The sequence below is a fragment of the Rhododendron vialii genome, chromosome 2a, assembly GCF_030253575.1.
Source record: "Rhododendron vialii isolate Sample 1 chromosome 2a, ASM3025357v1".
Taxonomy (NCBI): Eukaryota; Viridiplantae; Streptophyta; class Magnoliopsida; order Ericales; family Ericaceae; genus Rhododendron; species Rhododendron vialii.
The window spans coordinates 1427897-1445653 of NC_080558.1; the positions used below are offsets into that span (position 1 = coordinate 1427897).

The 17757-nt window shown below is 38.4% G+C and overlaps 2 protein-coding genes across 3 annotated transcripts; both read right to left on the minus strand.

Annotated features, from left to right (window-relative positions):
• Positions 1–3736: 3736 nt before the first annotated feature.
• On the minus strand, positions 3737–5551 carry LOC131316758 (uncharacterized). The gene is made up of 4 exons (XM_058346195.1): positions 4910–5551; positions 4749–4800; positions 4495–4641; positions 3737–4408 (listed from the first exon to the last, which is right to left on the minus strand). The coding sequence occupies exons 1-3, from the start codon at positions 5160–5162 to the stop codon at positions 4551–4553; spliced, it is 396 nt and encodes a 131-aa protein (XP_058202178.1). The 5' UTR covers positions 5163–5551; the 3' UTR covers positions 3737–4408; positions 4495–4550.
• A 129-nt stretch (positions 5552–5680) lies between these two features.
• Positions 5681–10472, minus strand: LOC131316752 (putative F-box/kelch-repeat protein At1g61540). 2 transcript variants are annotated; one of them, XM_058346188.1, is made up of 2 exons: positions 9205–10472; positions 5681–6079 (listed from the first exon to the last, which is right to left on the minus strand). In XM_058346188.1, exons 1-2 carry the CDS (start codon positions 10395–10397, stop codon positions 6028–6030), a joined length of 1245 nt encoding a protein of 414 aa, XP_058202171.1. In that variant the 5' UTR covers positions 10398–10472; the 3' UTR covers positions 5681–6027. The 2 variants fall into 2 exon arrangements, with proteins under 2 accessions (XP_058202171.1, XP_058202173.1); XM_058346190.1 differs by lacking the exon at positions 5681–6079 and adding an exon at positions 7633–8982 and having other exon boundaries at positions 9205–10452.
• Between the last annotated feature and the right edge of the window lie 7285 nt (positions 10473–17757).

Sequence of the window (17757 nt, forward strand, 5' to 3'; positions counted from 1 at the left end):
AATAAGATCAATTTTTAAGTAAATAGTAGAATTTACTCAGTGTCTTTAGTGGACTGTCCTTTTAAAAAATTCGATCAAAAAAAACTAATTAGTGTTAGATCTTTTACTGATAAAAAAACTAATTAGTGTACATACCCATTTTGCGGTGCTATTTACCCCATGATTAGTAGCCACTTTGTAATTGCATACCAAGAAACTTGCAAGCTAAGATACAAGAGGGGAAGGTGTTAAGACACTCACACTCGCACTTGCCGACCATTCGCTTGTCTTGTTTAGTGGACGTCAAATGAACTTTCACAGTTAATTAACCATTCTACCGAGTAAAGCAGTAAACACATAAACGAGCATGCATAGGGAACAAAAGAAATACAAAACCAGAGTTCTACACATGGGCTAGACGCGCGGCCATAGCGTCAATGATGCTTGCCGCGACTTCAACTATTAGAGTGCGAACGCATGTTCAACACTTGGGCGTTGTTCTATTGGATTGAAACACGCGGGCATCTAATCAACACACCTCTCTATTTACGTTTCCAGAAATTGTTTAACTCCATAAACAGAAGCAGCTTTACTACGAAAACAGTGACAGATAAATTATTTAACTAACAGAAGTTAAGTGAAAGATTGTCGCCGTAATACCTACTTCTCACCTTCTTCCCCAGTTGTTCCCCGCTACTGCGTTCAACCTTTAAACCTGCAGTGATTTCTGTATGCGTCGTTGCTTGATACTCAAACAAAGCCTCCAAATCTCTAAACACTTTGAAGAGGGTGGAAGTATGGAGGCAAGAGTATCTGTCTCGGGTGCTTTCAGTGTTTCGGCGTGCTTTGAGCTTAATTAAACTTGCAGTTGTATACGGTTAATTTCAAAAGATTTCCAGAATCTATCTTGTACGGAAATACAGAGCACATCACAATATTCGATTGGACCACCGCCTTGCAAACATACAAGAAGTAAAATGTGATTTTCTGAACTCTATTTTGACACGCGGTCGCCTGTGTACAACATGCGGCCACGTCATAAAGAAGCACTCTGCGGCTTAAAATTAGGGCAGTGGTCACCATGGCAAGATTGCGCAATAGAGTTTTGAACAACATTATCCATTTTAATGTTTCTCTTCTTTAGCTCTTTCCATAAAAGAGGAGATAAGAATGCTGGTTTCATGTCCTGAGTGTTCGGAAATCCGTAGTTCAATCAACGATCGTTTTTTTTAACAGTGTTCAATCAAGGATCGTTATAGTGCTTATGCTTGCAATTTCTTCAACGGTAAACAAGCCGGGCGGGGCTTAATTATTACATGGAATCAAAATAGGGTGTCTACTATTAGCTATTCTAAACACCTAAACTTCAACATACATTTTTGTTTTGTCATTCGTTAAACCTAATCTACTCTATCCTAAAGGACTTGGGAAGGAGGAGGAATGCTTACAAGAATCCAACCCTACTCATGCTCCTTGTTATTGAAGTGATGATTATTTATCTTAATGAGTAAACTTTTTGATTGATAAATGGTAAGATTGCAATCAAAACAAAGAAAGGAAAAAGAAAAAGAAAAAAGGTTATAGAAGAACATCATTAAATTAGTACTACTATATCTAACCATAGAAATTAGGCAGTTTCACCAACACATAATCATCAAAGAAGTCACACTTAGAACTTCTTTATCGCAGACCAAATAAAATTAGACTACTAACTTCACAAATTCAAAACTATAAAAGATAAAATTACACCTTCCAACACAAGCTTTCTGGCTTTACTTGCACTCATAAAATTATAGAAAAGAATTGACAAAACCAGATGTTATTTTTGAAGTGATACATAAAGCATCAATCCCCTGAAACCAAGAACATCATTTCACAACCATGAAGTCTTCGTCTTGAAAATAAGACATGCCATACATCAAACGAAGATAGTAAAGCATGTATAACCCTATTTCCACACCCGTGTAAAAGTAGCAAAACAATAATGAAATAGAAAGTGATACACAACACAGCTAAAACTGCAGATCTTAAAGCATAACTTACAAAAACACAAGCAAATACATTACTATCATTTTACCAGAACCAGACCAGTGAAGACTGCAAACAACACGTACAGATCCATGATCTTCACTGTTAAATTTCATTTGAAGAAACCTCCCTTCACTGTTGGATTTCCTGAGTAGGTCACGTAAACATACATTTACTAACATAAAATGTTATGTGGCTACTTTCAATGCATTGAAAGTAGAGGCGAAAGTAAATTGAATTGCTCTAGCTCTTGTATACATGTGTTTAAAGGAGATTGTATACTGTCTTTATAAACAAAGTTTTTGGGCACCACTATCATCAGTGTAAAACTCAAAAGCACCGTAAGGACAACAAACAAATAGCTTAAATTGACGACCACAGACTCGTTAATTGAGTAAATAATCCCAATTTAGTAAAGGGAAAAATTACAGCAGTTCCTACAAATTTTTAAGCAACAGTCAACAGTCAACAGGCCCCAATGCATGACCAATGGAACAATCTGTGACCCATGGAGGATGAAATTGGAGCGCACAAATTTTGACTCCCTGCAATATGCTATTCAGGAACTGCTCAAAACCATATCTACCGGCAATTTAGAGGACTGGAAACTTGAGTAACATTGACAACGAAATTGGATGGAGTACACTAATTTCCCCTGATAGCTTAAGGCCTCAAAGGGAATGAAATCAACCGGTCACCCAAGTCTTAGATGTCTACTTAATTTCAAAATCAATTCATAGTGCCGAGACATCCCTACGGTGGTGGGTTTCCGGTCCAAACACAATGAAAGGAAACACTCTTCATGGTTTTAAGTAGGGCAAAATCCGAAACACTGTCAACAACCCTGATACCTTCACTAAATCCCATTAAAAAAAGCTAGCGAACATGTAACCCAGTAGGAGAATCTCACTTTTTCTTTCCCTCGTGAGAAAAGAAAACTCAAATGTTGGCGCGGAAAGGATCCTGTGGTATAAGAAAACTTGGCACGGAAAGGGTGACTCATTTTGGCAGAAAAATGGCAGATTAAGGATCCTTCCTTTCTCAACCGAGGGAATATGCAATTATATTATCATGTAACTTAAATGAGAGGTGAAGCCTAAAACAATGAGATTACTCAAAAGTGAATTAAACTAATACAGGAAACCCCATCAACTTATGAATTATGATATGTTGATATGTGAAACCAACATACAAATCGTCCCAAAAATGATGTCTGAGAGCAATCAATGTCACGTTGTCAACACAATATTAAATAATGCCAAATTAAAAAATCAATATGTAAGAGGTGGTGAAGCCATAACAACTATGTTTATAAACAAGTTTCTTAAGCTAACATATCTTTTGGGTTTGAACAGACAAAAAAAGCAACCACCCAATGGATTTTAAGAGAAAAATATAAGATTGGGTTCAAAATAATCAAGAAATTGATTTATGGCTATAACCGGATGATTCCGGATGCCTTTGAGTTGTACCAAGATAGATCATCCTTTCACATTCTCGAACATTTTTTTTTCAAGGCTTTTAGTTTTCTAGTTTCCAAATTTCAAGGTTTAGTTTCCAACAGATAGCTTTTGACAGGCCTTTCACAATAGCGAAATGGCTCAGAGGTGGAGCACAAACTCGTGAGATTTAAAGTCACATGGAAACGGGTAAGCCATCTTAAACCTATATCTGTTTTTAGCTGAGCAACAAATGTCAAGCACAAAGCTCACTAAAGGAGTTGCCCATTTCCATTTCATCCTTTTTTTCTTGTATGGTGAATACAATTGCTTTGCATAATTCATATCACAAATCGTAATCTAGACAGCCATGTCAAACTCGGTGCTGATTATCGTCAAGATGAATTGATAGGTTGTCTGAACGATTCAGGAAAACAAATAAATCCAAATGCCCTACCCAACTGAGCCTAATAGAGAAATTTTCAGCTTGCCACTTCTGTTGTTATCTACAATATTCTGGAATAACCTGTGCTTTGAAAATTTTATTTTCATGAACAGTTTTCTCAGCAGCCAAACAGATTCTGTATACTTTCAAAGTGCAAGCACAATTGCAAAAATACAAATCATCACTAACCTTAGTCTTCTTGAGCAGCTAATATCCTATCATCCCAGGCATCGAATAATCCGTCATTACATAACTCACCTTCACCCGTAACACAACAATCCATCAGAAACAACATATAATAACCACTACACCAAAATCCTCTCTCAAAAACCCTCAAGAAAACAGATCAGAATATGAAAACACAATAAGAATGCTAAGGTTTGTTCCATGGCAACAAAACAGATTCAATAGTTCTAATTTCTGGGGCAAAAAAATCTTACATCAAATCAAATGGTGCTCTTCTCTCCATCCAAACCGAGATACTGCAAAGCTCTACCCACACCAACTACAGCCGTAACTGCAAACATACCAATCCAATCGGTTCCATCAACAAATCAGAAGAAATTACTGAGAAAACTACAGAGATTTGAAACGACGATGTACCTCTGTACGAAGATATCTTCAATAAACCCTGAATCACCTTCCGGTCCAAGTGGCTGTCATTGACGGCCAAAACATGGAGCTCTTGTGAACCCAACGTCGAACGATGCCGGGCCGTCTCCGTCTCCTGCGATTTTCACCGCACAGTCGCTGCAAGCAATTATCTATTGGTACAAAGCATGAACAAGCATTGAAAAAAGAGAGAGAGGAGAGAATTAGTTAGGCATTTAAGAGAGAGAGAGAGAGAGTTGGCTTACCTGACCAATGGAGGTGGATCCAAATAGCTAGCAAACGCCGGGAATGCTGCCGCTGCAAGGGCAGCATGTGGGCAAGTAAAAAACAAAGGGATAGGGGAGAGAATTAGGGTTAGAGGTTGAAGAATTGGGAGAGGGAGACAGAGTTACATTCAAAATCTCACCTCTTTGGCACTGCGACTTTGCTGGTGAGGAGAGATGTGGACCTGTAGTATGCCTCAGGAAGAAGGGTGCGCGTGCAACGAAAGACGAAGCATGAGTGAGAAGAAAGAAAATACCCTGATTAGATTCTATTACATCAGTTCTCTCTCCAGACAACAGAGTCCCAAAATTATGTCTGAGATTGGGGCATATTCCGAGGGTAGAGAGAATAAGGAACGGTGACATGAAAGAAGGTGAGGATATTTTCAGCACCATACCCAAAAAGCCCAAAATCCCATATCTTGTTGCGCTGGATCAAAGTGCCGTATCCAGAAAGTCCCAAATCACTCACCTGTGTATCCCGTGGCACTGGATCAAAGTACTGTACCCAACAAGCCCAAAATCACATGCGTAAAGTCTAAAATGCCCCCAAAAAATTCAAAAGAAACCCTCAACTCAAGGGTATTCTTGGCAGATCAGGCCAAAATGTAAGCCATCCCATGACCAATACTTCAGGCTTAACTCTTTCTTTTAGTATAGTTTGTGGATATGAAGCTAGACGACCTTTTGGTCGTTCCACTTGTGCCTTCTGCTATATGACACTGTGCTACACACTTTAACGAGTTCAGTATAACACCCACTTACTCACTAACTAAGAAACTCGGAATCCACAAAACTGATCAGTCCCACTTTTACCAATTTTCACACCATTTCTTCAAGCCAAACCACAAGCTCAAAGTAGCCTAACGGACAGAGAATAACAATTTTATTTCAACAGAAATATTAACAAGAGATTATAAACAAAAAACTAAATAAATAACAAAAACATTAGCGTTTAAATACAGCTAATATATCCACTACACACCCAAACCAACCCAAAAACAAAATCCAGGTCTCAAAACAATAGTTCACTCTCCTAACCTTACTTAATTAATAAACAAGGCTGTTACTGCAGAGACTACCAACAAAGGAACCAGTAGTTCTTTTGTCGATCAAAAAAAAAAAAGAAACGAAAAGAAAGAAAGAAAACAGAAGAGAAAGGAGCCAGTACGACAAGGATAAATAGTGCTCTCCATAGGTCTGACCTCTATGGCATTGAACTTCACGGTTGTTGCAATCATGTCGATATTTACACCATAACTTAATCAAAGACTGATCCTTCATCTTTCTTGAACCCACCCAACTTCCCATCCCTGCACCACGGACATCCATTAGAAATGAAGGAAAAAAATGAAGGCCCCTCTTCACTCGAGTGCAATTTTGTTCACCCTCCTTAAAAGAGGGTGAACATTACCCTCTCTCTCATTGATTGAAATGGTATGGATCCCACCACAAAGTGATGTCATGCTCATCATGCAATACACTTTTTGGTAGGCATGACATCACTTTATGGTAGGGTCCACATCATTTCAACCAATAGGAAGGAAGGTAATGTTCACCCTCTTAAGTGGAGGGTGAACAAAACTCAACTCCTCTTCACTCTTCAGTAAACTCCTGTGCAGTCAACAAGCATATTCTGACAGCAAAAGAAACACACACACACACACATATTCAAGACAATATTACATTTTTTTTGGAAAAGTAAAACATACTTTTCAACAACCATTCAAGTTTCCCCAAGCATTATATGTATATTTCGACAGTAGCCAAGGAAACACTAATGCAAAGTTTTGAGTATAGGTGGGGGCTGCACTAACAATGATGGTGGCCATGAAATGATTGTGAGGTCACTGAGGTATAACTGCCATAGAGAAACGGAGGAAAACACACATGACACAACTATTGTTTTTGTTTTTCCTTGCACAGCTCCAGGTAAACTTGCTGATAAGCATGTCTTTAATTTTAATATCGCATTTAATAAGGTTTAAAGGTATTTTGGTGGGTTTTATTTAGCTTTAAAAAATGAGCCAATTTATGTATTGAAGTAAACACTACTTGTAAGTCCCTCCCGAGACTCTTCCTTTTGCTGAGTGTATTTGATCTTCACTCTTCAGTATTTTGAAGCCTGTACCAATGGACAACTTCCCCCTAAAATAATTCATCAAGCAAGTTTAATACTGATAATCACGGAGTCATACACATAATTCTCCATGCAGCACACTTGACAAACTAACACACAAGTACATCGCAATACATCCAAGCTTCTTTCACCAAATATACCCCCAACCAAATAAATCTATGACAATAATAAAGCAAAAAGGGATAATCGCTCACCACCCAAGTTAGGAAATCAACGGGATACAGATTGACACCACCTGAGGATTTAACTGGGGATACAGGGCTAGGGAACCGCTCACCACTCGAAGGAATCCACCTAAGAGATACAGAAACAGGGAACTCGCCACCTATCGGAATCCACCGAAGGATAAGAGTTACAAGAAGAATTATCTTCTACAAGCCAAAGGCTATTTTAATTCAACACTCAAAAAACTACCATTTCATTCATAACAATAGAATTTATAGACTACTTGGAACAACCCTCCAAGAATAGGAAAGACACTTGCATTTTCAAAGCTAAAATTAAATAAACACAGAGACTTGACTACAAAAAACTAGGTAGACTCCATGAACAACTCAATGACTCCTTGAACCAACAAATGACACTAAAAATTGTGTGAATGAATACTTAGACTAGAAATTAAAAGACAAAAAATAACTTTTCGATTCTTGTTGCACCATTATTTTTTCTGCATCGAAATCAAGTGAAACAGTCACAGAGAGAAAGAAGAAGAGAGAACTATCTAACCTCCATAGCAAATCAAATCCTGTAGAACTTGAAGGACTGGATGCTCAAAGCATTCTAGATCTAATAATTTCCATCTGTCACATGTGGTGTTTGTGTAGTTTTCAATGCTAAAAAAGAACAATGAAAAAAATCGGCCCCAAACACCTCTCGTACAGTTTCGTAAAAGGCACTGTAAGAGGATGTTACACTATCTACCTACCAAAACTTTTACATAGTGGTACCAGATAACGACTTCGGTCGACTAATCAATCCTAGGCTTTGCCTTCAACTGGAAATACGCTGCTAGGGTGCGGCTTGAGGCTTCAAGCCAAGGAGTGGACTTTCAGTTAATTGAGTTAGAACTTTGGCTTCGGGAACTTTTTTTGGGAATTTCACATTGCCATATTTATGAAAAAATCAACACTTACAGCGATAATGCAAGCATTTCAAACCTAAAGGCATGCAACCACTTCTCCTCGTTATTTATCCCTCAGGAACCAAGAAAATCCCCTACTCTAGGCTGCACAAACTTTTTTTTTTTTTTGGGTAACTGTACACAAACTTATTGCATGCTACATACCTTCACTTCCATTCCAACTGTTAAACCTCCAAACCAGCAAGAGAGATGCAAGATAGCATGATACGAATGCAACTTACAATGAATTCAGGCTAGTTTCTGCACGAATACAGCTAATCAAGGTGCTGGTACAAATTTAAATAAAAACAGCAAAAAGGATACCTATGGACATTACATAGGTATCATAGTTTGGTGGGCGTGGGGGAGTTTTTGATGTTCTGTAATTACCTTGTTCATCAACTGTGCTAGACATCTATGGAAATTGTTGCGGCTCTAGTTTGCACATTTTTGCCTTTCATTATTTAGGTGAGCCAAATCTGCATAATATATCGTGTTCGTCTAGGTAAATTGATGTGGAATTTGACCCTTTGTTTTAGGATTCGTGGACCCACCCCTCCCAAAGGACCAATAGTAGAAAACCAGAATAAGATTGGCCTTTGGGCTGCGAAGCTACCATCAGAAAATTCAATTGTTGTTTGGAGGACCCCCTTTCTAGTTTCTACTCTGAAAGAAAACTCCCATGGCCTACCAAGGGTTAATGAGAGTGCCGAACAGACTAAAAAGACGGAAAACTTTTGGTCAATAGCGTAGTGAGCTCACTTTGGAGTGAAGATAGCCTGTAAATCTGCTATGTCCTTCAGTTTATCCTTGTCAGGATTTTCATTGGCATTCCGTTGGAGTGCAAACATCTTGTCATTTATGATCAACTTAAAAATCCCCAACAGGCTGGAAGCCAGGGTGCTTCACACTAGCATGTGTTCCGGCATATAGGATGGAATCATCTAAGTTCCACACTAAGAGATAAAGAATAAATGTTTCTTAGCAACAATGATATAAGTAGGATGGATTAGAAAGTAACGTTAGTAAGCTGTAGACTAGGGAACAGTAACTACCAAATGGTCCATGGCTGTCCATAATTAAAATCACATAGAGAAAGGACCAACTAAATGAAGATTCTCAAGATAATAATCCAAACGAAATACTACACTAAGCAAGATACGATGGGTTGAACTTACATGACGAAGGCACAGCTACTGTAGACGGTTAGTGGGTGAGGGATAATAAAAGTTTCACGGCATACAATGGAAGCCTTGAAGCCACCTTGGTGTGAAACTCGAAACTTGGAGCAGCGAACTTTGATGGGGTCTCCGGGGAGATCTTTGAGGGTGAGAAAACAGAAGTGACTTCCCCCCAAATGAAGCAAAGCTGGCTCAGGGAGGAGAAGATCCGCTTGGTACTTTGTCATCGGGTAACCCTCAATGGTTCCCCAGTCGAATTTCTCCGTCTTCATATCGAAGGTGTAGAAAATCCCCCTAAATGTCCAGTACAGGAAGTTGCCGACAGCAGTTAGATTGGAACTGAAGTTAAGGGAACGTTTGGGTCGGAATTCCTCCCAACATCGGGCGTTGACATGGTAGATATAGCTGCAGCAACCCAGCAGGATCTTCTTTCCATCTCTAGGACCGCCGCCGTAAAGGACGGGGGTTATGCATAAATCGCTCTTGTGCATACCAAAGCGCTTCGGGGGTGGAGGTATAGGCTCCCATTCGTTTTTCTTGGGGTCGAGAAACTCCGCCCACGGGTGTCGAGCCTTCTTTTTATCCTTATTTTTATAATCAACCCCACCAAAAACATAGATCTTACCTTCAACATCCACAGCTTTACCGCCATGTCTCTTGTTGAGCATATCAGGGCCTTGAATCCATCCCTTCCGCGGATGATTAGTGTCGAAATAGAAGACCTTGTTGGAGTACAGCCATCGGCCTTCCTTCTCAGAGTCTTCAGAGGAACCACCAAGTGCGTAGACAACCGAGCCGCCGACAGCGACGGTCATAGAACAGTCCGGAGTCAGTCCCGACTTGTTGGACGGAGGAGAAGTGAGCAGCCGCATCCCGACAAGCTCAGGCGGCTTGTCCTCCGCCGCTTTGTCTTCTCCGAAGATATCGGCGCAGCACCGTCGGCAGAAGTTTCTCTTGCTCTGGCTCTTCTCGTCCAAGTTGAAACAGTACAACACTGGACCGTCGCTAGAAGGATACCCGAAAAGGCAAGGACATTTGTCGAGCTCCTCCTGCAAATCGTAGCTTGACCTAGATGATCTACATCTTTTCCCAAATCCGACTAAGCCTTCCTTACCGTCGGATTTAGACCTTTTCCCCGATACGACTAAGCCTTCCTTCCAGTCGCCGCCGTCCGCTGCGTTCATCTGCATCCTGCTTTTTCACTCCCGCCGCAGCTGAGACAGAATCCTCGTCGCGCCTTAAGGGGTTCGCTCGTCTGTGGTTTTATTTTTTTTAACCTCTGTCGTGGGTTTAAAAGTCACATTGATGTGAGGAATTTAAAAGTAAAAAATTATAATCATAAATTTAAAAATAGTACTATCATTTTATATGAACTTTAAATTTTAAATTTCAAAAATTTTAAAAAATTCAAACATCGGTGTCGTATAAATTTTATATGAACTTTTTTCAATATATGTACATATTTTTATATTTTTTTTAAAAATTTCTCTCATCGAGGGGAATATTAATTTAAAAAATACGAGAAGATGGAGAAGAATGTCCAAAAAAAACTCAAACAATTAATATTATCACTGTCTAATGAAATTAGAATTAGTCCCCAAAATTAATATTATCACTGGCTCATGAAATTGCCATCAACTACTTTTCTACATGAGAAAACTTCAAAATGGATAAAAGTATTCCAAATCATCTTCTGCTTCAGAAGAAGTTCATCGAAATTAATCACTCGGGTTTTGAGAAATTGATTGATATATTCTGTAGGAGATGAATAATTTGTTTGTGGTAAGATGAATAGCCAACTGAAACATTTTTTTCTGCAGTCAATGTAGAACTTGGATGGAGTTAAATGATTCAGAAATGATTCGTGCACAGATTGCTGTGCACAGCAGCTGCGCACAGCAGCCGTTTTTTCCCGCCTCGGGTCGCACAAAGATGATCGGAGCCGCTCATTTTGTTCAAAATATATCGTTTAAGGTCTCTGTAAAATATGAGCTTCGTTCGATATCGTTTGAGGCATTAACAAAACACCCAAAATCACTTCAGAATTTAGGCTGCTGTGCACAGCAGCCGTTTTTTCCCGCCTCGGGTCGCACAAAGATGATCGGAGCCGCTCATTTTGTTCAAAATATATCGTTTAAGGTCTCTGTAAAAAATGAGCTTCGTTCGATATCATTTGAGGCATTAACAAAACACCCAAAATCACTTCAGAATTTAATCGTTTGAGGCATTAACAAAACACCCAAAATCACTTCAGAATTTAAGCCTAAATTCTGAAGTGATTTTGGGTGTTTTGTTAATGCCTCAAACGATATCGAACGAAGCTCATTTTTTACAGAGACCTTAAACGATATATTTTGAACAAAGTGAGCGGCTCCGATCATCTTTGTGCGACCCGAGGCGGGAAAAAACGGCTGCTGTGCACAGCAGTCTGTGCACATAGCACAACTCTAAATGATTAGGACCCATTTACGAAGCTTAACCATGGCTAAATTGGATTTGGAATTTCGGTGCTCTATTTATAGAAGTTTTCAAACAGGCTGACCTGTATTTAATGCTCAGCATTTTTTTAAGGGCTGCTGATTTTGTTACTCTTTTTTTTTTTAACGTCACTCTCCTGCAAACGTATTTTTGCACTAAAAATACATTTGCATGAGAATGGCGTTAACAAAAAATGGAGTAGCAAAATCATTTCTCTTTTGCAGAAGTTTCTTTTCTATTCTGCCAAGGTGGTGCAATGTGATTGGCTGGACGTTAGAATTGTGTTCATGGATTGGCCGTGATACATTATGTGAGTGCATTGTGTTGAACTTGATTAGAGCAAAACATAAGGATGATTCTAAGTTCAAATTCCGTATATTGGCTCTCGGTTGAATCCACCGTCCACATCCCCCACCTTTCAGCTTCGTGAAGCCATTTTTCACGGGAACTAGGGCAATCCAATCATCAAGGGTCGCGCGTACTTTGGGAATGTTTGGGTGATCCAAACCATTCAAACCGTACCTCAAGTCAAGAAGACTATTGAAATCATCAAAGAAGAGAAATGTGACATCCTTGTTGAGGCTGGCCCTCGGAGTGTTGGACATGGAACAATACCCGTCCTTCTTTGGCATCGCACACTCCTCGATCTTGTCACTGGTGTACGAGCACAGTAGTTTGATGGGGAATGAGGAGGAGGTGCCAGCGGGTAAGGAGGGGAGGGTGTCAGAGCTCTTAGATTATTTTCTCTTCTTTTTTCTTTTCAACGACGGGTTCCATGGCAAGGGAGTGTGGATTGAAGTGTGGAAGAATTTGGGAGGTTGGGTTGAGGGTGGGGTGGGCTAGAATGGCCGGATAAGGGCCGGTGGAGGCTGGGATACACTCGACGAGAGTGAAAATGTGGAAAGGAGTTGCAACAAGCTATAGTGTTGGGGTTAGGGTTTAAGAACGATCATTTTGGCTTGTGCTGGTGGTGGGCCGAGTTGAACTAGTGAATGCGTGTTGAACTGGTGGTGGGGCAGTGGTAGCATGGGGGGATAACGGCTGTTGGAGGCTAGGATCACTTGACGGAGGCAATGGCGGAGCCACTCCAGGTTCACTAGGGGCACGGGCCCCACTGCAAATTTGTTTTTGTTTCAATTTTAATATTTTTTTTCAATTGGTAGTTTAAGTTTTATTTTAATCAAGCAATATTGCTTTTATACAGTTAAGTCAACTAGCTAACACAATTAGGTGCATATCAAGGAATTTTGTCAATAACTGGAAATAGGGTGAACATTATCTATTTTATTTAGAATCCATACTAGGTCCCACTTCAATAGTCAAAGCTATTTTTTAACATTTTAACCTTTTAATTGTTTATTAAAAATATGCAACTCAATTTGACATTTCTAAGTGTTTAATCAAACTATCTAACTTTTTATTGCAAGACTACGTTATTCGATAAAATACTTGAGAATGGACTACTGTACATTTTTTTTCTGAATGTTCTACAAGATTGAAAAAAACTCTATCATATGCTAGACTTACGTGGAGAGTTCTGAAACATTTTCGAGATGTGAAGAAGGAAATATATTTTTTAGAAGGATTCTAAAATAAGAATGTGGGATGTTAGATGAAAATAATCCTAGCCGTTCATTGAGAAGGTGAATGACTATAAAAAGAAAATGTGTGCATTGGTGAGTGTTGCATTTGTATAAACTATTACACAAATATTTGCTCACCTAATATTAATTGGGAGAATTTGTACCTACTTCGAATTCCCCCATTGATGCATATTGGAGGGAGAATGAGCTGCGGATGAGCTGCAGTGGTTGCCACTGTTGGGCCAATGGGTGTAGGGTTGGAGTTAGGGTTTCGGAAGAAGTGCACTTTTTGGGTTGTTTTAAATCATATCGATGTAAGCATCTTCACTCCTTATTTAAATTTTTACCTGAATTTGAGTAAAATTTTAGGTAAAAGCTTCATTTTGTATGAAAGCTTCCAATCATGAACCCATGTTTCACTCAAATTCCATCCACTCAACACATTACCGTCGCTGCCACCGCCAAATCTTAGTCGCCACTATGACCGCCCAATATCTATACCCTTTTTATTTATTGCTGGGCCTTACTTTCTATCAACCTTTTCTTTTCAATGCTTTTCAAACCCAATAAAACCCTAGCCCCAACATCGAGAAGCCACACTCTTGTTGATAACAGATGACGACGACGGCTGCGGAGAAGCCTCTATCACCAAAGCTATTACCATCAAGCTCCGAGCACCTCAGGTCTCTCTCATTCCTTCTGCACCTTCAGAGCTCGGAGCTCAATGGATCCAACCGTGGTGATGGAGGCTCTTCCGCCGCCGCCATCGTCATTTGTTACCGGCGAGAATGTAGCTTCTCGATGTTGGTGGTTAGGGTTTTATTGGGTTTGAAAAGTGTTAGAAAGAAAAGGTTGATAGAAAGCGAGGTCCTACAATAAATAAAAAAGGTATAGGTAATGGGTAGTGATAGTGGCAACTAAGATTTTGGCGGTGATAGCGGCGGTGATGGTGGTGAATGGATGGGATTTGGATAAAAGTATGAGTTCATAATTGGAAGCCTTCATACCAAATGAAGTTTTTACTCAAATTTAGATAAAAAATTTGAATAAGCAATGAAGATTCTTTAAGGCTCCGTTCAGTTGTCAGAAATGTTGTACAAGAAAGTTATTCTCAGAAAAAGTCAAGTAACAGAAAAAGAAATCTATTTTCCTGTGAGTGTTCATTTGACAAAAAAATTTTGCAGGAAAACTTAAGTTTAGTGGTTCATTTGTTGAGAAAAGACACTTATGAGAAACTTTTTTATTTCTCATGGCTAAAAGTAACTTTGAGAGCTAACACATACCGAAAAATGTACTATTTTATCTAATGCAAAGCCTTAACATGAAGTTTAAAAAATAAGTAGATGATAACTAAATAAACAAATTTTAAACAACTATGCTTGATTAGTTGCCAATACAAAAACTTATTGATAAATTGATGATTAGTAAGTACAAAACAAAACTGAAGACTAATAGATAAATAAATACTTCTAAAAAAAATCAATTACTAATTTTTTCCACAATAATTATCTCAGAAAGCACCACAGTAGTCGAAATTGTTGTTACTCACGTAAATCTCAAAGTGTCTTTTTAATAATCTAATTCGTATTTTTTTGGTATTTGAGTCATTTGCTTTTTCTCTTACCCGCCAATTATTTTGCCTCGATAATGGAGAAAACTTTCCTGCAAAATCCTATGCTTTTGGCCGGATCACTTTTGCAAGAAAGTAAATCTTGCAAAAAAACTTGAAAACATGTTTCCCACTACTTTCTTGGCAACTAAACACTGCAAAAGTTATGAAAAAATTGATTTTCCCATCATTTTTTGTACTTTTCTGACAACTGAACGGAGCCTAAGGGATCAATAAAGCTGATTGCATGTTGAACTGGGGGGTGGGGCAGTTGTTGGAGAACGGAGGGATAAAGGCTGTTGGATGCTGAGCTACGGCAATGGCGATGGCCGATGGGGTTACCTGGGTTAGGTGTGTTTTTATTTTTTTTGGGTAAGTGTGTGGGTTAGGGTTTATTTGAAAGAAGGGGAATTTTGGGTTTATATGCATATATGGATATCAATATCTGCATATAAATCCAAAATAGTTGGATAAAAATAAAAAAATTATATGAATATATGAATTTTGGGTTTACGTAAAAGTGGTTATTTTTCAAAATATTTGGGTAAAAGTAAAAATTATTAACTTTTTCGATTCATCTCAGCGAGACGAATCAATAAGTTACAAAAATTTGGCGCAAAACTAACATACACAAAAAAAATTGAATAAAGACAAAACGCTAACTTTTATATAAAGTTGAACAACCCCTTAGAAGCTTTATCACGACGCACCTAAAAAGACTACTTACTGGAACAATAGGGTGATTAGAAATCCAAACGGACCATAATATCGATTTCAAATCTCAACTGATTTTCAGCAGCTTTCCTTTGGCAATTGCTACGAATCTGTATTGACAAGGGTTGTTAAAAGGCTTGTCGTCTTTCTCTATCTCTCATTCTCTTACAAAAATTCTAGCCGTCTTGTTTTTTTCGTTAGGGTGGAAGACATCATCCGTCTTGTTCTTTTCTCGTTTTGTATCATTAACGATTAGTTTGGCTTTGTCCAAAATATTTGTAATGAATTCTGTATTGTAAATGGCGTTAGGTGTATCAATACAATTTAGCACTTTTGTAAAATAAAAAATAAACCGAAAAAGACAAGGGCAAGGGCTGTTTAGTATTATGATGAGAATAAAATTTAAAAACAATAAAAATTAGTGATGTAAGTTATACTTTATTTACCTCTGAAACAGCTAGGTAGTGTAGCAGAAGCGTCATCTGGAAGCGGCACGGACGATTGATTTGCTCCATTGAAAATAGTACATCGCGAACCGTCGAGATTTTTAGGATCAAATATAAGTGGATCTCTATTAGGGGGGGATAAAAACAGTCAAATCGCGAATTTAGTTCAAATTAATCTAAACTGAATGATTCGATTCATTCTTTTAATAGTGTGATTTGGTTCCGATTTTAAAAATTCAAAACCGAGTTAAAGAATTTGATTTGTGAATTTACATTAACAATTAACGTGTATATATTCGTGCGTATAATTTCACTTTATTTAGATAGGAGTACAAAACAAATAGGCTTATGCTTCATTCCGGAAATCTTCTTAAAAAATACAGAAATGTTACACTTACAACATTTTTCTACAACATGTTTAAAACATGGTGACGTAGCCAGGGGATCCACTCATTTTTTTGTTTTTTGGCTGGATAAAGTGAGTGGGTCCCCTGGCCACGTCACCATGTTGTAGAAAAATATTGTAAGTGTAGCATTTCTCTAAAAAATAAGTACTTATTTTGCCACTTCTTATTAAAAAATAAGAAGGGTCATTCCACAAAACTCAAATAAAAAGTTTCTTTCACATTTTCAAACTCAAAAATAATGTAAATGAAAAAAAAATTCAATTTTTTTTGCACCGTATTAAAGATCTCAATGAGATTTATCAAACAAGATCTATAGTGGTAGGAAAATTATTTGCGTAAACACATGATTTTTGAGCTTGAAGTTGCCTTATTCAAAAAATAAGACTGTTGCTATGATAATGACGCCGGCGGAGGGAAATCGTACCGGAGGCCGCGCCAGGGGCTAACACGGGAATCAACGGCATCCGAGGTGTATAGGGTACTTGATCCGAGCACCCCTTTTCCGTGTATATATGATCAAGCACCCTACACAGAAAATGGGTGATCGGATCAAGCACCTTACACACCTCGGATGCTGTTGATTCCCGCGTGAGCCCCCTCGTTTTTTTTTTAGAATTTTGGACGGCTTGGATCAGCCATCCGGTGGCCGGAGACGGCCCGGCGCGGCCGCCGATACGATTTCCCTCCCCGGCCGGTCGGTACCCATATAAATTCTTTCAAAATAAGTACCAGCCTCCTTATTTTTCAGAACAAGCCTTCTTATTACACAAAAAATAAGTTCTTATTGTGTTTCTGGAACGGGCTCTTAGTCATAGTCAATTAGTTTATTAATTTTATTCTATTGTCTATCGTCATATTCTTTCAGTATTAGGTGTGTTTCACTAACTAAAATAAGGGTTTTATTTTTTCAAATTAAGGTTGTGTTTGGATGGCAGGTATTTTAAGAGGGAATGAGAATGTGATTTCGGAATTTTAACATTCCTATGTTTGTTAAGAGTGCGAATGAGAATGAGATTATTGACCTCCCAATCCAGGAAGAATCACATTCTTGAATATAGGAGGAATATGATCCCTCCCATGAGTCCCACCCCATGGGAATTTGAATTCCTGGCTCGATCAATATAAAAAAGAAACATTTGACGTAGGATATTTCTAATAAAATAAAAGAAGCCTAGGGAAGATTACTTAATTAATCCAAATGTTAGAATATAATTACTCCGAGTATCAAATTACAAGGAATTTGATTCTTGATAATCAAATTCTTATTCCTACAAAAGATTACGAGCATTCAAACTGAGCCTAAGGTGATGTAT